Source organism: Grus americana, chromosome 29 (genome assembly GCF_028858705.1).
Source record: "Grus americana isolate bGruAme1 chromosome 29, bGruAme1.mat, whole genome shotgun sequence".
NCBI lineage: Eukaryota > Metazoa > Chordata > Aves > Gruiformes > Gruidae > Grus > Grus americana.
In genome coordinates, this window is record NC_072880.1 from 1,779,026 (window position 1) to 1,800,091 (window position 21,066).

At 51.4% G+C, this 21,066-nt stretch overlaps 6 protein-coding genes across 6 annotated transcripts; all 6 read right to left on the reverse strand.

The window, feature by feature from the left end:
- Positions 1–332: 332 nt before the first annotated feature.
- LOC129197643 (feather keratin 1-like) lies at positions 333–683 on the reverse strand. Its single transcript, XM_054806276.1, has one exon. The coding sequence runs from the start codon at positions 681–683 to the stop codon at positions 333–335; it is 351 nt and encodes a 116-aa protein (XP_054662251.1).
- A 6,181-nt stretch (positions 684–6,864) lies between these two features.
- LOC129197601 (feather beta keratin) lies at positions 6,865–7,768 on the reverse strand. The gene is made up of 2 exons (XM_054806212.1): positions 7,687–7,768; positions 6,865–7,285 (listed from the first exon to the last, which is right to left on the reverse strand). Exon 2 carries the CDS (start codon positions 7,262–7,264, stop codon positions 6,968–6,970), a length of 297 nt encoding a protein of 98 aa, XP_054662187.1. The 5' UTR covers positions 7,265–7,285; positions 7,687–7,768; the 3' UTR covers positions 6,865–6,967.
- Positions 7,769–10,034: 2,266 nt separating this feature from the next.
- On the reverse strand, positions 10,035–10,844 carry LOC129197606 (feather beta keratin). The gene is made up of 2 exons (XM_054806218.1): positions 10,763–10,844; positions 10,035–10,366 (listed from the first exon to the last, which is right to left on the reverse strand). Exon 2 carries the CDS (start codon positions 10,343–10,345, stop codon positions 10,049–10,051), a length of 297 nt encoding a protein of 98 aa, XP_054662193.1. The 5' UTR covers positions 10,346–10,366; positions 10,763–10,844; the 3' UTR covers positions 10,035–10,048.
- Positions 10,845–12,704: 1,860 nt separating this feature from the next.
- Positions 12,705–13,920, reverse strand: LOC129197607 (feather beta keratin). The gene is made up of 2 exons (XM_054806219.1): positions 13,839–13,920; positions 12,705–13,442 (listed from the first exon to the last, which is right to left on the reverse strand). The coding sequence occupies exon 2, from the start codon at positions 13,419–13,421 to the stop codon at positions 13,125–13,127; it is 297 nt and encodes a 98-aa protein (XP_054662194.1). The 5' UTR covers positions 13,422–13,442; positions 13,839–13,920; the 3' UTR covers positions 12,705–13,124.
- Positions 13,921–16,186: 2,266 nt separating this feature from the next.
- Positions 16,187–16,991, reverse strand: LOC129197612 (feather beta keratin). The gene is made up of 2 exons (XM_054806225.1): positions 16,910–16,991; positions 16,187–16,518 (listed from the first exon to the last, which is right to left on the reverse strand). Exon 2 carries the CDS (start codon positions 16,495–16,497, stop codon positions 16,201–16,203), a length of 297 nt encoding a protein of 98 aa, XP_054662200.1. The 5' UTR covers positions 16,498–16,518; positions 16,910–16,991; the 3' UTR covers positions 16,187–16,200.
- A 2,266-nt stretch (positions 16,992–19,257) lies between these two features.
- On the reverse strand, positions 19,258–20,057 carry LOC129197610 (feather beta keratin). The gene is made up of 2 exons (XM_054806223.1): positions 19,976–20,057; positions 19,258–19,589 (listed from the first exon to the last, which is right to left on the reverse strand). Exon 2 carries the CDS (start codon positions 19,566–19,568, stop codon positions 19,272–19,274), a length of 297 nt encoding a protein of 98 aa, XP_054662198.1. The 5' UTR covers positions 19,569–19,589; positions 19,976–20,057; the 3' UTR covers positions 19,258–19,271.
- Positions 20,058–21,066: the final 1,009 nt, after the last annotated feature.

Below are 21,066 nucleotides of genomic sequence, written 5' to 3' on the forward strand. Positions count from 1 at the left end.
GTGATGTATTCCACAGACAGAGCTCTTCTTGCAATGTAGCATTGAACCTTGACAATCAAATCACATCTACTGTCTAAATTATAAGTTTTACACCAGGCAATATCAAATACAGTGATGCGCAACAGAAGTACATAGTTGGTTAGAAATATAAAGTAGTATAACAAGAGTAGGGGCCTCATTTTAGGGAATGACTAACTCCCACAGCTCCATTAACTTCAGGTGGGGTTGTGGGTATCTAACATCACATCTGAAAACCATGGCCATGAGCTCAGTCCTGCATCGGGTCTTGCTTCAGTGGTTCCGGTTGTTTCTTCCTGCTTGCTCCTCACATTTTAGCACGGCCCATAGAAGCCACTGCGGTAGGTGTTGTAGCGACGGTAGGGCCGGCTGTACCCACTACCCAAGCCTGAATAGCCAAAGCTCCCAAATCCCAAGGAGCTACCAGAGGAGATGGGCACTCCCTCAGCACTGAGAGCGCTCCCAACAGCTGCAGATGCTGAGGATCCCACAGTGGTGTTCTGGGGGAAGGAGCTGAGGATGGGTCCGGGCAGGGTCACCACCACGGGAGAGGGTTGGATCACCACTGTCGAGTCCTGGCACTGCCTGACACAGGGCTCGTTGCAGCTGTTTGCCAGCGGGGTTGGGCCGCAGGGGGTGGAAGGACACCGCTCGTAGCAGGACATGTCTATGGGATGGAGGTAAATCTGAAATACAGGACCAGAAGTGAATGCAATGTAGGAGTTGTATTGCACTTACATTTACTCAGCTCAGGTATCAAGACAACAGGAGCTTTCCAGGCATCCTTTAAGGAGTTGAGTGGGGAGCGAGTTGAGAAGGAAACTGAATTCTTAAGTATTCTACAAGAAGACGGAAGCTGAAATAATCCTCACTCAGTTGTTAGTGATCCAGTGGAATAGCTGGCAGCAGAACAAAAGGACACATACCTGTATCATTACTTTAATTTCAGTATTTTGATTGGCTGTGTGTCTGCAAAGAGACTACTGAGATCCAGCACCAGGTATTCAGAGCATTGTAGAACTAGTAATTATGAGTAATACCCAGCCACAAGTGAATGGATAGAATTCAATAGACATTTGGAAAATGAATTATTTTCCAGGTTCCAACTTTGCCTATGAAGAGGTACAAATTTCAATATGGTTAAGCATACCTGAAGCTGAGGTCTTTGGAAATCTTTCCCAGACAACTTGTCCACAGACATGCCATTCTATGATTCTATACACCATCTATGATAAAGCTGCATACTCCCTCTGTCTGGTTCCAACACACCAATAAACACAAAGTTTGCTGTTTCCTATGCCCATCTCAGTCTGTTGGGTGCTCAGCTTTCCTCTACTTGTGCTATTCTTTCCCCTTGTCCTCACGGCTCCTGAAACCATTTCTCAAAACTTGCAGGAGATGTCATTGCACCCTATAACAGAATTTCAAAACTTTACAACTGCAAGACACCAAGCAGAGCTTTTTGATGATGTCTATCGTGTTGAAGTCCATGTTGATTACTACAGCAGAAGGTGGCTGAGGATATGCGATTAGAGCCAATATTGTTGCTGAACTTGGAATGGCTATTCTTTCTAATCTCAGTATGCAGCTGCATTTTGTCTTCATTTAGAAACTGGTATTTAGAGCTCAAAAGTTTTATTTTTAAAACACACAAACGTCTGCTTTAAGCCTTCCTAGTTTCCTTGCTTTCTGACTGTTTCTTTTAGTATCTGGTTCATTTCACCCTCTTGTTTCCCACTGTGCCCAGTAATAGATTCACCATACCAAAAATGGGAACACTGAAGAAGCCTCCCATGGAATAAACAGCAAAGAAAAGGATTTTTCTGGATGACATTTCTGAAGATAAATGCATCCACATCCCTTATGAACACTGTTTTTTTCATATCCACCCAGCTGAAATTTCAGGCACTACAGATGATGGATACAGCCCTTAAAGATATAAAATGCACATTGCTGAGCACATAAATCTATTTAGTCATAGAATGATAGAGTGGTTTGAGTTGGAAGGGACCTTTAAAGATCATCTACTTCCAACGCCCTTGCACAGGTATTCTACCCACTCAGTTTGTTAATCTTTATTATTATTATTATTGGGATTTGCTAAGTTACTTAGCATGTCTGAAATCCTACATTTGAATAAATTTATATCACCATTTCAAGGATCTATATGTACAAGTCAGAACTCCACAAATACCTGCAATTCTAAAAGCAAAAAAAAACTTTTTAAAGAGAAAAGTCTTCCCCCCAACCAATCCAGCAACTAGCAGAATACTGTGGAGAAAAAAAGAACAGCAATCAAATTGTTAGGAAGGCAAGAATTCAGCAGAGAGAAGTAGATTTGAACTAACCTTGTTCGCAAAAGAGGAGAAACGTAAGAGAAGTGGTAGGAAGGACCTTGAGTTGAGTTAGCTTTTATACTGCATCTTGGATGGCCTGAGGACCACAGACATCCTTTGTGCATGAAATTATTCACCAATGAGTATGTCCTGAATGCAAAATGCTTCCAACTGATTAAATGTCTTTTTCTTACTGTTTATTACTTTTTCATTTCCTTATCTTCTGACATACATATTCCGTCACACAAGTTTCTCTCATCTTCTGGTATTATGGACCAAATTTATTCCTGTGCCACCAAAGTCAGTCACAACAAAATTTATGCTCCAGTGTCTCTTTCACTTTAGTCATAAGGAAAAATATTAAGAAGAATTTATACAATGCATAATTCATCATTCAAAGGTGTTTTTATTAAGAATATGAGTGTAAATCCTTAATAAATTCTGGTGTCCACCAATTTTTACAAAGCTCTGACCACATCCAAGCATAAGAACAATCTAGACTGAACTTGTGTTTTCTGAAGGCCCTGCAAAAAAAGCACAGGCATATGCACACCTGAACTACCACCGAATCCAATGAGAAAGAATCAGAGCCCTGTGTGAAATTCAGAGAAAAATACTACTATATCATATCAAATTTGGATAGTATCATCCTATTACACTTCACTAACACAGTTTGAGGCACAGCTGCTATCACATGGGGACATTTAAACCTGATTTATCAGTTCTTTTATGAAGGGAACCTATAACTGCCTTCTGTACTATCTCAGACCACAAATATGAATAGCGCTTCACAAGTCGTCCTGAGGACACATAAGAATTTTAAACTATTTTGAAGTATTATCCTTGCACAAGCTTAACTGTGGAATCATTGGGGGAGGAAAAACCCCAACACACAAGGGCCTGTTCACCATTGCATTTTTTTCCCTTACTACAAACTGCAGTACAACAGTGATTACACTGCAGACTGATGGAAGTTCATTGCAAAAGTGGAATATATATACAAAATTTTAATGTTTTTTAACTTTACTTTGAAATCTCTCCTGTACAAGCTTCAGGGTTTGAACATCTCCTTGCAGAAATTATTAAATATTATGCATGAGGATTCATAGACATCTGGGAAATAAAAGTTCTTGGTCTTAGGTTCCTAAAGAAGAAGGGCTTCAAAGTCCTTCACAATTTTCATTAACAATGTGCATATTCACAGAATTAAGTTATCAAACTATTCATGGTATTTGATGAGGTTTTAACACTCTCATTATCCACCTAATGGGATGTCTTTAAAACCTCTGAAACAAGATCATTCTTTGCCCTCTATAAGCCCACACATAGGTTTACACCTTCACAAAGTGAAGCCATTTGTATTTTAACACACTCTATGAAAACCATCCCTAAAAAAAAAATAAAATCAACCTTTTAAAAATTTTTAAACTGCTTTTCATATTTCAGTAACATTATCTAAAGTGACCCACATAGGCTTTTAAATATTTCCCTTCCTTTCCAGATAAACAATGCTATTGATCCATAAACATGTAAACACATATATTTTTGAAATAGAAAATCTTCTGTAGCATCAGGTGCTTATTGGCAGCCTGGAGAATTAATTTTCCTGTAAAACTTGCAACAATATCCACAGAAGTTTTCAACACTTCTGTTCTGCTTCCTTCTCTTAATACAAGAGCTTCTACCTGGTATACTACCTCTTATTTTAAAAACAAACTCATCAGAGATCACTGCAGTATTTTCAAAAAGACTCCAGAACTGTCTCCTGATCATGGCTCAACTCCAGATTGGTCTGATTGGCTCAAAGAACTCATCCAAGAGGCCTGAAGTCCTTGTTGGAGATCTCCTTGGAGACATTTTTTAAGGATGGTGAACAAGTTAACTGGCAATTGTTCATAAGTGGATCAGGCAGGGAATTGCACAAAAAGAGCTTTAGTAAATGTCTTGAATGCAATCTTAGATTGTGCTCTCGAGACACCCACAAGCTAACAAATTGCTGAGGACCTGAAAAGAAATCTTTATTAGACTGAGCTGAGAGTAATTTCATATTGACATTAATAGAGTCAGTATAAAAGTACCAGAAATTAAAGGTACCTACAAATTGTAAAGATGAAAGAATTTTTTATGGGCAGAGTATGCTTCTTATGCAATGCCAGGGTGAACCTAGACTGCAAAACAAAGCAAAAAAATTGTATTATCAAGAAAGGTTCCACCTGCAAAAATGTATGTGGGAACTAATTCATGCAAAAAAGGATGCCTCAATAGTCTCATAAGTTTGTAAACATCCATATGCATAGTTATTTTACCCATTTTACCCAGGAGATATGGCTTTCAAATTGATGTTCACATTCTTCAGGAACTGTCTCTCTAATGATACATTTCATAAAGGCTTCAACATCCTTGTTGATGCAGAAACAGTCTGTGATGCCATGCTGTCTGATGATGGCTAGTTTCCAGGACACTACTTTCTTTTTTTCTTTTAAAGCAACAAGAACAGTCTTAGGGGCTTCTGGCAGAGAGTAGTTCTCCAAGCTTTTTCATTCACAACAAGCACCACAAATGTACCTTTCAGGACATGCTGTTGTTGGACACAGGCCACTTAAGCAGACATTTCATTCTCCTGAAATTAATTTCCGTACTCTTTATGCTACATGTCCATTTGCATCATAGAAAGACGCCTTCCTGCCACCAACAACAAAGCCGTTCTTTGATGTACATCAGAGTGCAATCAGCGATTCCTCACAGATCTGAGTGAATAACTAATTATTTCAGTCATACCAGTTCTGTCAACAGGGCACCATATGCTTGTGTATGCATTCCAGTCCCTTCAATTATTTGTTTAGAAAATACATGGATGGAAACCAATTTTTAAGGAGACACTCCACTCAGTCTAGTACCTATTGATTTACCATCTTTCATACTTGGCTTTTGCTACCTCAAGCCACAGCCTAAAAGGGGACATATCACATCTTATCTCTAAAGTATTTTTTCCCCTAATTTAGTAACTTTGCAAGTAAGCAATTCTTAAGTAAAGAAAACTTAGAACATAAGCGTAAAATGACTGAAAAAATCAACCTACTTCTTTTTCCCCCAATATGTGGATATTTCAACTGGTACCAGCACTGAACCTGAATAGCAGATATCTTCCCTCTGGTTACTCCACTATTTTTATCTCAGTACTATCATACTTTAATTTTCAAATATATTTTAGAGGGCTCTAAAAGAGAAAACCCTGCATGATGTATAGAGTAATCAAAAATTACACAGATCTAATTCTTATTGCTTTCCTGTGTGATGTCCTGCCGGACCTAACGTAGCTCCAGTGGGAGAGTAAAAGAGTCAATACAATTAAAAACTTGGATAAATTTCTTGAAGCTTATGTACTATAGACAAGGGTATTTTTTTATTATTCTTTGACGTCTCTTAGTTGAACACAATGTGTTGAGTTTAACACCTTTGAGAAAATTCCTAGATGGTAACAGGATTAAAAATGAACTGTTCTTAAGGGAAACACCTATGGGCATTTGTCTAGTTCTTAACTCATACGATTTTTTCCTCTAGATTAAGCAAGTTCTTGTGTGGATTAGCTAAGGACTAAGATTTATTGGATTTTGTTTAAGGCTTGAAAGAGAGGGCATCAAAGCCCGTCATAAAAATTTATTAATGAAACAATCATATAAAAAGTCTTATTACTTTGATGAAATGTGAACACTCACTTCACCTTTGAAAACTTGAGTCAAGATCACTCTGTCTCATGATTAAGTTTCAGAGTCTGATAGTATTCATTCTAACCAAAAATAGACCCAAATACTGTTTCTGAAAATATTTTTATGCGCTTTCAAAATCACAGAGTTTCAAAGATGCCAAGTAAGTGATAAGATCAGAACAATCCCAATGTGAAATACCAGAATTGTGCTTGTACACAATGATGTGGAAAAAATTTTGGAAAAAAAAAACCCCTAGCAAGACAAATATATATGTAAACCTGTTCAATGCTTCACAATACTATAAACAGCAATAAAATTACTGTTCTGAGCTTGAAAGTGGTTAAATGATTCAATTCACATTTTTCACTGAGAAGGTAATCTGAATAGATTTTCCATATAATGACACAATCCACTTCAAGGGGATGAAAAGAGGAGGAAAAAAAACCAAACCGCTAAAACTCAAATTCAGATGCAACATCAGTTTAATGATAAAAAATCAAGTAGAATTCTGCAAAAGAAAATGAATATAGATATATATATATCAGGGAAAGAAGCCATTTAAACCACAACAAGTGAAACACAATGAGAAAGAATCCACATATTTTATACTCCCGAATACAAATCCCTCCACTGCTCATTTAAAATTAAAGCAAGATGTTAAGTCGACGTCAAATTCAAAATAGCAGATACAAAGAAAGACATCAAAAGCAGGAACGTAAAGAAGAAAATAATTATTGGCCATGTTTCCAGACAGCAGAGGCTGGCACCTTGCTCCCCTCCTTCCTTTGCAGGAGGGCGCGAGGCCGCTCAAGCCCTCCGGAAACCCTGGCCAGCAGCTCCGTCCTCAGTCCAGCACCTGGCTTTGGGCTTCCTGGTCGATGCACTCGCTGGACGTCCAGCCCGCCTTTAGCAGGGCAGGCACCTTCTGCCGTAGTAGCGGCCACCAAGGCCAGAGAGGCCAAAGCCTCCGGAGGAGATGGGCACTCCCTCCTCACTCAGGATGCTGCCAACGGCAGCGGAGGTGGTGGATCCCACAGCGGTGTTCTGGGGGAAGGAGCTGAGGATGGGTCCGGGCAGGGTCACCACCACGGGAGAGGGCTGGATCACCACCCGGGAGTCCTGGCACTGCCTGACACAGGGCTCGTTGCAGCTGTTGGCAAGCGGGGTTGGGCCACAGGGGCGGCACAGATCGTAGCAGGACATGGCTGCGCGACGGAGGTGCACCTGCAGGGAGAGAGGGCAGGGAAAGCACAGGCAGCGTGTGAGGTGCAGCCCGACAGCCTGCTGGGCAAGAGAAAAGGCATAGGCTGGGGAGGAAGGACAGGCTGCGTGGGGAGGAAGGCACAATAAGGAGCCCTGGTCCCCAAGGTGGCCCCGCAAAGAAACCCCAACACCTTCTCCCACCTCCCACCGTGCTGGCAATGAGACAAGACTCAGGAAAACCACCAAAGAGCAAGGCTCTCGGCAAAAGCTATACCAAAGCCCAAAGACAAAGAGGAGGACAGGAGAAAGAGCCGAGCCGAGCCGAGCCGAGCCGAGAAGAGAAGAGAAGAGAAGAGAAGAGAAGAGAAGAGAAGAGAAGAGAAGAGAAGAGAAGAGGTGAGGCAAAGGCGGTTGCAGCTCACCTTGTTCACCAAGGAGGAGAAGGCAAGAGAAGTGGATGAGGGAGCCTGCTCTTGGACTGGCTTTTATACTGGTCCAGACCGCCCCGGGCCCCTGGGCACCCTTTGCGCATGTAATGTGTTTACCAACAAGCTCATCTTGCATGCAAAGCATCACAATTAAAGAAATGAGGGCACTGCTTGTGTTCCCTGCAACGCTGCCTTTTCATTTCCCTGTTCAGGACATGCCCATTCAGCCACGCAGGCTCCTTTCAAGTGACAGTATTAGAGGCCAAAACGTTTCCAGGGGAAATGACACGTCAGCACAGGAGATGATGCAGCCAGTGATGAGGAGCGTCCCACCTCGCCAGCTGATGCCAGCCTCTTGCCCTCCAGGGACGCACTTTCAAGTGTTTCCTGATGAATGGGGCAGCTCTCCTCATAACCCTGAGGCTTCAGCCTGGACATCCACAGGCAAAGGTCGGCACCATCAGGCCCTCTCTCTCATGCCCTGCTCACTCACGCCGTATTAAGCATCGCCGTTCTAGGCAGGGCACCTCTGCTCTTGGCTTTTAGACTCTCTCTCGGAGATTGAGCTTCGCTCTCGGCAGAACTTTCCCTGGCTCTACTGCCGTCTTCCCCCTCTCCTTCAGCCCTGCCGACTTGTAGCAGCAGACTACTCGTGTTAAGGATGAAGTCTATTCCTCGCCCAACACTCTTTGGTGGGGAATGCGGGTAAAGTTGCGGGCTCCCCAGTCACCAAGGCACGTGCTGGCCAATCCATACACATCCTTCTTCCTGCCCCTGTCTTTGCCACAGCTTCTGCTTTCGCCTTCCAGACCGCTGCCACGCCTGGCATGACCAAATACGTGGCAGGATCTCCACACGACATCCCACCCTGCGCAGGCTCCATGAGTCTTTGCAAGGACAGTCAGACGAGCACGGCACAAGACGTGTCTCCTACTCTACCTGAAGTACAAGAGCAGCAGTAGGACCACCAGAATATTGCCTGTGGAGGACAAGGGCGTGGGAAGGAGGGACTGAGAACCCAACTGGCAGGGTAACTCTCCCTCAGTCTCCCCAGCTTGAGGGCTGCTTGGAGGAACAACAGGATCACTGCTTGGGACCTCTCTGGGCACAGCCTGAACAGCACCTGAGTGAGGTTTCTGGACGACTTGCTGCACATCTGCTCCAGACACACGTGCCTTCAGGACACACTGACACACACAGAAGGACTGCACAACACTTAATGCTTTAGACCACAAGATGCCTCCAGTGGGGGAGAAGATGCTTTTCCTGCTCCCCTCCAGCCCTCCACGGAGTTCCCAGGACACCTCGCATACACCACCCATCCCTTTGAGAGGCGGGAGGACGATCCCTCTGTGTCCGTGCCCCTCCGCTACCATTTTACACACCCATGCTCCAACCTATGCCCATTGGGCCAAAACCTAGCAGAGGGCTCACACGTCCCTTTATGCAATTGCCCTGCCTGACACCTGTCCCTTCAACTCCTTTGGGACTCCCTCATGTTCCGGGGATGGGTACAAGCGTTTAGGGGAGTGAAGGGCAAGGGCACATTGCGAGTGACAACGTGCATGCAGAGCCTTGGCCAGGAGGGGGTTACCCTGCACAGAAGTGTCTTCCAGCAGTCAATGGCTTCCCTCATCAGCTGCAAGCCAGTAGCCAAAGCTGTTCCTTGCTCACATCTTCCTTGGGGGAGCTCCTGGCCACCCTTCCCATTCTCAGACAATACCACACACCCCACCGTGTCTCTTCCAACCACCGTGGCCCTTCAGGCTACTCGGCTCCTCCAGGCATGAGGCGGGTCCACCATTGGCCCTTACACACCCACCCCATTCCCCTCCAGGGCATCGCATCTCCCATTGAGCAGCTTGGCTGGGCATCCCAGGAGGGAAGGAACACGAGGAGACTCAAGCTACAATGCAGCACAAACTTTAATGAGTCTAGAGAGTGAAAGCAAGCAGTGCATGGTGGAAGGGACCCGGTCCAGGCTGCTACAAGGGCAGCTGACAGCCAGGCACCCCTTCACAGCAACGGGACAAGCGTCTGCCTCCCACACACAGGAGAGGGAGAGGGTGATGAGCAGGGCCCCTCTCGCATTGCTTCAGGATGAACCCGTGGCACAGGACAGCAGGAGACAACAGGGACTCATGACGCACAGACGAAAGCAGGAGGAGAAGAAGGCGGCATCAGTTGGCCATGTTTCCAGACAGCACAGGCTGGCACCTTGCTCCCCTCCTTCCTTTGCAGGAGGGCACGAGGCCGCTCAAGCCCTCCGGAAACCCTGGCCAGCAGCTCCGTCCTCAGTCCAGCACCTGGCTTCGGGCTTCCTGGTCGATGCACTCGCTGGACGTCCAGCCCGCCTTTAGCAGGGCAGGCACCTTCTGCCGTAGTAGCGGCCACCAAGGCCAGAGAGGCCAAAGCCTCCGGAGGAGATGGGCACTCCCTCCTCACTCAGGATGCTGCCAACGGCAGCGGAGGTGGTGGATCCCACAGCGGTGTTCTGGGGGAAGGAGCTGAGGATGGGTCCGGGCAGGGTCACCACCACGGGAGAGGGCTGGATCACCACCCGGGAGTCCTGGCACTGCCTGACACAGGGCTCGTTGCAGCTGTTGGCAAGCGGGGTTGGGCCACAGGGGCGGCACAGATCGTAGCAGGACATGGCTGCGCGACGGAGGTGCACCTGCAGGGAGAGAGGGCAGGGAAAGCACAGGCAGCGTGTGAGGTGCAGCCCGACAGCCTGCTGGGCAAGAGAAAAGGCATAGGCTGGGGAGGAAGGACAGGCTGCGTGGGGAGGAAGGCACAATAAGGAGCCCTGGTCCCCAAGGTGGCCCCGCAAAGAAACCCCAACACCTTCTCCCACCTCCCACCGTGCTGGCAATGAGACAAGACTCAGGAAAACCACCAAAGAGCAAGGCTCTCGGCAAAAGCTATACCAAAGCCCAAAGACAAAGAGGAGGACAGGAGAAAGAGCCGAGCCGAGCCGAGCCGAGCCGAGAAGAGAAGAGAAGAGAAGAGAAGAGAAGAGAAGAGAAGAGAAGAGAAGAGAAGAGGTGAGGCAAAGGCGGTTGCAGCTCACCTTGTTCACCAAGGAGGAGAAGGCAAGAGAAGTGGATGAGGGAGCCTGCTCTTGGACTGGCTTTTATACTGGTCCAGACCGCCCCGGGCCCCTGGGCACCCTTTGCGCATGTAATGTGTTTACCAACAAGCTCATCTTGCATGCAAAGCATCACAATTAAAGAAATGAGGGCACTGCTTGTGTTCCCTGCAACGCTGCCTTTTCATTTCCCTGTTCAGGACATGCCCATTCAGCCACGCAGGCTCCTTTCAAGTGACAGTATTAGAGGCCAAAACGTTTCCAGGGGAAATGACACGTCAGCACAGGAGATGATGCAGCCAGTGATGAGGAGCGTCCCACCTCGCCAGCTGATGCCAGCCTCTTGCCCTCCAGGGATGCACTTTCAAGTGTTTCCTGATGAATGGGGCAGCTCTCCTCATAACCCTGAGGCTTCAGCCTGGACATCCACAGGCAAAGGTCGGCACCATCAGGCCCTCTCTCTCATGCCCTGCTCACTCACGCCGTATTAAGCATCGCCGTTCTAGGCAGGGCACCTCTGCTCTTGGCTTTTAGACTCTCTCTCGGAGATTGAGCTTCGCTCTCGGCAGAACTTTCCCTGGCTCTACTGCCGTCTTCCCCCTCTCCTTCAGCCCTGCCGACTTGTAGCAGCAGACTACTCGTGTTAAGGATGAAGTCTATTCCTCGCCCAACACTCTTTGGTGGGGAATGCGGGTAAAGTTGCGGGCTCCCCAGTCACCAAGGCACGTGCTGGCCAATCCATACACATCCTTCTTCCTGCCCCTGTCTTTGCCACAGCTTCTGCTTTCGCCTTCCAGACCGCTGCCACGCCTGGCATGACCAAATACGTGGCAGGATCTCCACACGACATCCCACCCTGCGCAGGCTCCATGAGTCTTTGCAAGGACAGTCAGACGAGCACGGCACAAGACGTGTCTCCTACTCTACCTGAAGTACAAGAGCAGCAGTAGGACCACCAGAATATTGCCTGTGGAGGACAAGGGCGTGGGAAGGAGGGACTGAGAACCCAACTGGCAGGGTAACTCTCCCTCAGTCTCCCCAGCTTGAGGGCTGCTTGGAGGAACAACAGGATCACTGCTTGGGACCTCTCTGGGCACAGCCTGAACAGCACCTGAGTGAGGTTTCTGGACGACTTGCTGCACATCTGCTCCAGACACACGTGCCTTCAGGACACACTGACACACACAGAAGGACTGCACAACACTTAATGCTTTAGACCACAAGATGCCTCCAGTGGGGGAGAAGATGCTTTTCCTGCTCCCCTCCAGCCCTCCACGGAGTTCCCAGGACACCTCGCATACACCACCCATCCCTTTGAGAGGCGGGAGGACGATCCCTCTGTGTCCGTGCCCCTCCGCTACCATTTTACACACCCATGCTCCAACCTATGCCCATTGGGCCAAAACCTAGCAGAGGGCTCACACGTCCCTTTATGCAATTGCCCTGCCTGACACCTGTCCCTTCAACTCCTTTGGGACTCCCTCATGTTCCGGGGATGGGTACAAGCGTTTAGGGGAGTGAAGGGCAAGGGCACATTGCGAGTGACAACATGCATGCAGAGCCTTGGCCAGGAGGGGGTTACCCTGCACAGAAGTGTCTTCCAGCAGTCAATGGCTTCCCTCATCAGCTGCAAGCCAGTAGCCAAAGCTGTTCCTTGCTCACATCTTCCTTGGGGGAGCTCCTGGCCACCCTTCCCATTCTCAGACAATACCACACACCCCACCGTGTCTCTTCCAACCACCGTGGCCCTTCAGGCTACTCGGCTCCTCCAGGCATGAGGCGGGTCCACCATTGGCCCTTACACACCCACCCCATTCCCCTCCAGGGCATCGCATCTCCCATTGAGCAGCTTGGCTGGGCATCCCAGGAGGGAAGGAACACGAGGAGACTCAAGCTACAATGCAGCACAAACTTTAATGAGTCTAGAGAGTGAAAGCAAGCAGTGCATGGTGGAAGGGACCCGGTCCAGGCTGCTACAAGGGCAGCTGACAGCCAGGCACCCCTTCACAGCAACGGGACAAGCGTCTGCCTCCCACACACAGGAGAGGGAGAGGGTGATGAGCAGGGCCCCTCTCGCATTGCTTCAGGATGAACCCGTGGCACAGGACAGCAGGAGACAACAGGGACTCATGACGCACAGACGAAAGCAGGAGGAGAAGAAGGCGGCATCAGTTGGCCATGTTTCCAGACAGCACAGGCTGGCACCTTGCTCCCCTCCTTCCTTTGCAGGAGGGCGCGAGGCCGCTCAAGCCCTCCGGAAACCCTGGCCAGCAGCTCCGTCCTCAGTCCAGCACCTGGCTTCGGGCTTCCTGGTCGATGCACTCGCTGGACGTCCAGCCCGCCTTTAGCAGGGCAGGCACCTTCTGCCGTAGTAGCGGCCACCAAGGCCAGAGAGGCCAAAGCCTCCGGAGGAGATGGGCACTCCCTCCTCACTCAGGATGCTGCCAACGGCAGCGGAGGTGGTGGATCCCACAGCGGTGTTCTGGGGGAAGGAGCTGAGGATGGGTCCGGGCAGGGTCACCACCACGGGAGAGGGCTGGATCACCACCCGGGAGTCCTGGCACTGCCTGACACAGGGCTCGTTGCAGCTGTTGGCAAGCGGGGTTGGGCCACAGGGGCGGCACAGATCGTAGCAGGACATGGCTGCGCGACGGAGGTGCACCTGCAGGGAGAGAGGGCAGGGAAAGCACAGGCAGCGTGTGAGGTGCAGCCCGACAGCCTGCTGGGCAAGAGAAAAGGCATAGGCTGGGGAGGAAGGACAGGCTGCGTGGGGAGGAAGGCACAATAAGGAGCCCTGGTCCCCAAGGTGGCCCCGCAAAGAAACCCCAACACCTTCTCCCACCTCCCACCGTGCTGGCAATGAGACAAGACTCAGGAAAACCACCAAAGAGCAAGGCTCTCGGCAAAAGCTATACCAAAGCCCAAAGACAAAGAGGAGGACAGGAGAAAGAGCCGAGCCGAGCCGAGCCGAGCCGAGCCGAGCCGAGCCGAGAAGAGAAGAGAAGAGAAGAGAAGAGAAGAGAAGAGAAGAGGTGAGGCAAAGGCGGTTGCAGCTCACCTTGTTCACCAAGGAGGAGAAGGCAAGAGAAGTGGATGAGGGAGCCTGCTCTTGGACTGGCTTTTATACTGGTCCAGACCGCCCCGGGCCCCTGGGCACCCTTTGCGCATGTAATGTGTTTACCAACAAGCTCATCTTGCATGCAAAGCATCACAATTAAAGAAATGAGGGCACTGCTTGTGTTCCCTGCAACGCTGCCTTTTCATTTCCCTGTTCAGGACATGCCCATTCAGCCACGCAGGCTCCTTTCAAGTGACAGTATTAGAGGCCAAAACGTTTCCAGGGGAAATGACACGTCAGCACAGGAGATGATGCAGCCAGTGATGAGGAGCGTCCCACCTCGCCAGCTGATGCCAGCCTCTTGCCCTCCAGGGACGCACTTTCAAGTGTTTCCTGATGAATGGGGCAGCTCTCCTCATAACCCTGAGGCTTCAGCCTGGACATCCACAGGCAAAGGTCGGCACCATCAGGCCCTCTCTCTCATGCCCTGCTCACTCACGCCGTATTAAGCATCGCCGTTCTAGGCAGGGCACCTCTGCTCTTGGCTTTTAGACTCTCTCTCGGAGATTGAGCTTCGCTCTCGGCAGAACTTTCCCTGGCTCTACTGCCGTCTTCCCCCTCTCCTTCAGCCCTGCCGACTTGTAGCAGCAGACTACTCGTGTTAAGGATGAAGTCTATTCCTCGCCCAACACTCTTTGGTGGGGAATGCGGGTAAAGTTGCGGGCTCCCCAGTCACCAAGGCACGTGCTGGCCAATCCATACACATCCTTCTTCCTGCCCCTGTCTTTGCCACAGCTTCTGCTTTCGCCTTCCAGACCGCTGCCACGCCTGGCATGACCAAATACGTGGCAGGATCTCCACACGACATCCCACCCTGCGCAGGCTCCATGAGTCTTTGCAAGGACAGTCAGACGAGCACGGCACAAGACGTGTCTCCTACTCTACCTGAAGTACAAGAGCAGCAGTAGGACCACCAGAATATTGCCTGTGGAGGACAAGGGCGTGGGAAGGAGGGACTGAGAACCCAACTGGCAGGGTAACTCTCCCTCAGTCTCCCCAGCTTGAGGGCTGCTTGGAGGAACAACAGGATCACTGCTTGGGACCTCTCTGGGCACAGCCTGAACAGCACCTGAGTGAGGTTTCTGGACGACTTGCTGCACATCTGCTCCAGACACACGTGCCTTCAGGACACACTGACACACACAGAAGGACTGCACAACACTTAATGCTTTAGACCACAAGATGCCTCCAGTGGGGGAGAAGATGCTTTTCCTGCTCCCCTCCAGCCCTCCACGGAGTTCCCAGGACACCTCGCATACACCACCCATCCCTTTGAGAGGCGGGAGGACGATCCCTCTGTGTCCGTGCCCCTCCGCTACCATTTTACACACCCATGCTCCAACCTATGCCCATTGGGCCAAAACCTAGCAGAGGGCTCACACGTCCCTTTATGCAATTGCCCTGCCTGACACCTGTCCCTTCAACTCCTTTGGGACTCCCTCATGTTCCGGGGATGGGTACAAGCGTTTAGGGGAGTGAAGGGCAAGGGCACATTGCGAGTGACAACATGCATGCAGAGCCTTGGCCAGGAGGGGGTTACCCTGCACAGAAGTGTCTTCCAGCAGTCAATGGCTTCCCTCATCAGCTGCAAGCCAGTAGCCAAAGCTGTTCCTTGCTCACATCTTCCTTGGGGGAGCTCCTGGCCACCCTTCCCATTCTCAGACAATACCACACACCCCACCGTGTCTCTTCCAACCACCGTGGCCCTTCAGGCTACTCGGCTCCTCCAGGCATGAGGCGGGTCCACCATTGGCCCTTACACACCCACCCCATTCCCCTCCAGGGCATCGCATCTCCCATTGAGCAGCTTGGCTGGGCATCCCAGGAGGGAAGGAACACGAGGAGACTCAAGCTACAATGCAGCACAAACTTTAATGAGTCTAGAGAGTGAAAGCAAGCAGTGCATGGTGGAAGGGACCCGGTCCAGGCTGCTACAAGGGCAGCTGACAGCCAGGCACCCCTTCACAGCAACGGGACAAGCGTCTGCCTCCCACACACAGGAGAGGGAGAGGGTGATGAGCAGGGCCCCTCTCGCATTGCTTCAGGATGAACCCGTGGCACAGGACAGCAGGAGACAACAGGGACTCATGACGCACAGACGAAAGCAGGAGGAGAAGAAGGCGGCATCAGTTGGCCATGTTTCCAGACAGCACAGGCTGGCACCTTGCTCCCCTCCTTCCTTTGCAGGAGGGCACGAGGCCGCTCAAGCCCTCCGGAAACCCTGGCCAGCAGCTCCGTCCTCAGTCCAGCACCTGGCTTCGGGCTTCCTGGTCGATGCACTCGCTGGACGTCCAGCCCGCCTTTAGCAGGGCAGGCACCTTCTGCCGTAGTAGCGGCCACCAAGGCCAGAGAGGCCAAAGCCTCCGGAGGAGATGGGCACTCCCTCCTCACTCAGGATGCTGCCAACGGCAGCGGAGGTGGTGGATCCCACAGCGGTGTTCTGGGGGAAGGAGCTGAGGATGGGTCCGGGCAGGGTCACCACCACGGGAGAGGGCTGGATCACCACCCGGGAGTCCTGGCACTGCCTGACACAGGGCTCGTTGCAGCTGTTGGCAAGCGGGGTTGGGCCACAGGGGCGGCACAGATCGTAGCAGGACATGGCTGCGCGACGGAGGTGCACCTGCAGGGAGAGAGGGCAGGGAAAGCACAGGCAGCGTGTGAGGTGCAGCCCGACAGCCTGCTGGGCAAGAGAAAAGGCATAGGCTGGGGAGGAAGGACAGGCTGCGTGGGGAGGAAGGCACAATAAGGAGCCCTGGTCCCCAAGGTGGCCCCGCAAAGAAACCCCAACACCTTCTCCCACCTCCCACCGTGCTGGCAATGAGACAAGACTCAGGAAAACCACCAAAGAGCAAGGCTCTCGGCAAAAGCTATACCAAAGCCCAAAGACAAAGAGGAGGACAGGAGAAAGAGCCGAGAAGAGAAGAGAAGAGAAGAGAAGAGAAGAGAAGAGAAGAGAAGAGAAGAGAAGAGAAGAGAAGAGAAGAGGTGAGGCAAAGGCGGTTGCAGCTCACCTTGTTCACCAAGGAGGAGAAGGCAAGAGAAGTGGATGAGGGAGCCTGCTCTTGGACTGGCTTTTATACTGGTCCAGACCGCCCCAGGCCCCTGGGCACCCTTTGCGCATGTAATGTGTTTACCAACAAGCTCATCTTGCATGCAAAGCATCACAATTAAAGAAATGAGGGCACTGCTTGTGTTCCCTGCAACGCTGCCTTTTCATTTCCCTGTTCAGGACATGCCCATTCAGCCACGCAGGCTCCTTTCAAGTGACAGTATTAGAGGCCAAAACGTTTCCAGGGGAAATGACACGTCAGCACAGGAGATGATGCAGCCAGTGATGAGGAGCGTCCCACCTCGCCAGCTGATGCCAGCCTCTTGCCCTCCAGGGACGCACTTTCAAGTGTTTCCTGATGAATGGGGCAGCTCTCCTCATAACCCTGAGGCTTCAGCCTGGACATCCACAGGCAAAGGTCGGCACCATCAGGCCCTCTCTCTCATGCCCTGCTCACTCACGCCGTATTAAGCATCGCCGTTCTAGGCAGGGCACCTCTGCTCTTGGCTTTTAGACTCTCTCTCGGAGATTGAGCTTCGCTCTCGGCAGAACTTTCCCTGGCTCTACTGCCGTCTTCCCCCTCTCCTTCAGCCCTGCCGACTTGTAGCAGCAGACTACTCGTGTTAAGGATGAAGTCTATTCCTCGCCCAACACTCTTTGGTGGGGAATGCGGGTAAAGTTGCGGGCTCCCCAGTCACCAAGGCACGTGCTGGCCAATCCATACACATCCTTCTTCCTGCCCCTGTCTTTGCCACAGCTTCTGCTTTCGCCTTCCAGACCGCTGCCACGCCTGGCATGACCAAATACGTGGCAGGATCTCCACACGACATCCCACCCTGCGCAGGCTCCATGAGTCTTTGCAAGGACAGTCAGACGAGCACGGCACAAGACGTGTCTCCTACTCTACCTGAAGTACAAGAGCAGCAGTAGGACCACCAGAATATTGCCTGTGGAGGACAAGGGCGTGGGAAGGAGGGACTGAGAACCCAACTGGCAGGGTAACTCTCCCTCAGTCTCCCCAGCTTGAGGGCTGCTTGGAGGAACAACAGGATCACTGCTTGGGACCTCTCTGGGCACAGCCTGAACAGCACCTGAGTGAGGTTTCTGGACGACTTGCTGCACATCTGCTCCAGACACACGTGCCTTCAGGACACACTGACACACACAGAAGGACTGCACAACACTTAATGCTTTAGACCACAAGATGCCTCCAGTGGGGGAGAAGATGCTTTTCCTGCTCCCCTCCAGCCCTCCACGGAGTTCCCAGGACACCTCGCATACACCACCCATCCCTTTGAGAGGCGGGAGGACGATCCCTCTGTGTCCGTGCCCCTCCGCTACCATTTTACACACCCATGCTCCAACCTATGCCCATTGGGCCAAAACCTAGCAGAGGGCTCACACGTCCCTTTATGCAATTGCCCTGCCTGACACCTGTCCCTTCAACTCCTTTGGGACTCCCTCATGTTCCGGGGATGGGTACAAGCGTTTAGGGGAGTGAAGGGCAAGGGCACATTGCGAGTGACAACGTGCATGCAGAGCCTTGGCCAGGAGGGGGTTACCCTGCACAGAAGTGTCTTCCAGCAGTCAATGGCTTCCCTCATCAGCTGCAAGCCAGTAGCCAAAGCTGTTCCTTGCTCACATCTTCCTTGGGGGAGCTCCTGGCCACCCTTCCCATTCTCAGACAATACCACACACCCCACCGTGTCTCTTCCAACCACCGTGGCCCTTCAGGCTACTCGGCTCCTCCAGGCATGAGGCGGGTCCACCATTGGCCCTTACACACCCACCCCATTCCCCTCCAGGGCATCGCATCTCCCATTGAGCAGCTTGGCTGGGCATCCCAGGAGGGAAGGAACACGAGGAGACTCAAGCTACAATGCAGCACAAACTTTAATGAGTCTAGAGAGTGAAAGCAAGCAGTGCATGGTGGAAGGGACCCGGTCCAGGCTGCTACAAGGGCAGCTGACAGCCAGGCACCCCTTCACAGCAACGGGACAAGCGTCTGCCTCCCACACACAGGAGAGGGAGAGGGTGATGAGCAGGGCCCCTCTCGCATTGCTTCAGGATGAACCCGTGGCACAGGACAGCAGGAGACAACAGGGACTCATGACGCACAGACGAAAGCAGGAGGAGAAGAAGGCGGCATCAGTTGGCCATGTTTCCAGACAGCACAGGCTGGCACCTTGCTCCCCTCCTTCCTTTGCAGGAGGGCACGAGGCCGCTCAAGCCCTCCGGAAACCCTGGCCAGCAGCTCCGTCCTCAGTCCAGCACCTGGCTTCGGGCTTCCTGGTCGATGCACTCGCTGGACGTCCAGCCCGCCTTTAGCAGGGCAGGCACCTTCTGCCGTAGTAGCGGCCACCAAGGCCAGAGAGGCCAAAGCCTCCGGAGGAGATGGGCACTCCCTCCTCACTCAGGATGCTGCCAACGGCAGCGGAGGTGGTGGATCCCACAGCGGTGTTCTGGGGGAAGGAGCTGAGGATGGGTCCGGGCAGGGTCACCACCACGGGAGAGGGCTGGATCACCACCCGGGAGTCCTGGCACTGCCTGACACAGGGCTCGTTGCAGCTGTTGGCAAGCGGGGTTGGGCCACAGGGGCGGCACAGATCGTAGCAGGACATGGCTGCGCGACGGAGGTGCACCTGCAGGGAGAGAGGGCAGGGAAAGCACAGGCAGCGTGTGAGGTGCAGCCCGACAGCCTGCTGGGCAAGAGAAAAGGCATAGGCTGGGGAGGAAGGACAGGCTGCGTGGGGAGGAAGGCACAATAAGGAGCCCTGGTCCCCAAGGTGGCCCCGCAAAGAAACCCCAACACCTTCTCCCACCTCCCACCGTGCTGGCAATGAGACAAGACTCAGGAAAACCACCAAAGAGCAAGGCTCTCGGCAAAAGCTATACCAAAGCCCAAAGACAAAGAGGAGGACAGGAGAAAGAGCCGAGCCGAGAAGAGAAGAGAAGAGAAGAGAAGAGAAGAGAAGAGAAGAGAAGAGAAGAGAAGAGAAGAGGTGAGGCAAAGGCGGTTGCAGCTCACCTTGTTCACCAAGGAGGAGAAGGCAAGAGAAGTGGATGAGGGAGCCTGCTCTTGGACTGGCTTTTATACTGGTCCAGACCGCCCCAGGCCCCTGGGCACCCTTTGCGCATGTAATGTGTTTACCAACAAGCTCATCTTGCATGCAAAGCATCACAATTAAAGAAATGAGGGCACTGCTTGTGTTCCCTGCAACGCTGCCTTTTCATTTCCCTGTTCAGGACATGCCCATTCAGCCACGCAGGCTCCTTTCAAGTGACAGTATTAGAGGCCAAAACGTTTCCAGGGGAAATGACACGTCAGCACAGGAGATGATGCAGCCAGTGATGAGGAGCGTCCCACCTCGCCAGCTGATGCCAGCCTCTTGCCCTCCAGGGACGCACTTTCAAGTGTTTCCTGATGAATGGGGCAGCTCTCCTCATAACCCTGAGGCTTCAGCCTGGACATCCACAGGCAAAGGTCGGCACCATCAGGCCCTCTCTCTCATGCCCTGCTCACTCACGCCGTATTAAGCATCGCCGTTCTAGGCAGGGCACCTCTGCTCTTGGCTTTTAGACTCTCTCTCGGAGATTGAGCTTCGCTCTCGGCAGAACTTTCCCTGGCTCTACTGCCGTCTTCCCCCTCTCCTTCAGCCCTGCCGACTTGTAGCAGCAGACTACTCGTGTTAAGGATGAAGTCTATTCCTCGCCCAACACTCTTTGGTGGGGAATGCGGGTAAAGTTGCGGGCTCCCCAGTCACCAAGGCACGTGCTGGCCAATCCATACACATCCTTCTTCCTGCCCCTGTCTTTGCCACAGCTTCTGCTTTCGCCTTCCAGACCGCTGCCACGCCTGGCATGACCAAATACGTGGCAGGATCTCCACACGACATCCCACCCTGCGCAGGCTCCATGAGTCTTTGCAAGGACAGTCAGACGAGCACGGCACAAGACGTGTCTCCTACTCTACCTGAAGTACAAGAGCAGCAGTAGGACCACCAGAATATTGCCTGTGGAGGACAAGGGCGTGGGAAGGAGGGACTGAGAACCCAACTGGCAGGGTAACTCTCCCTCAGTCTCCCCAGCTTGAGGGCTGCTTGGAGGAACAACAGGATC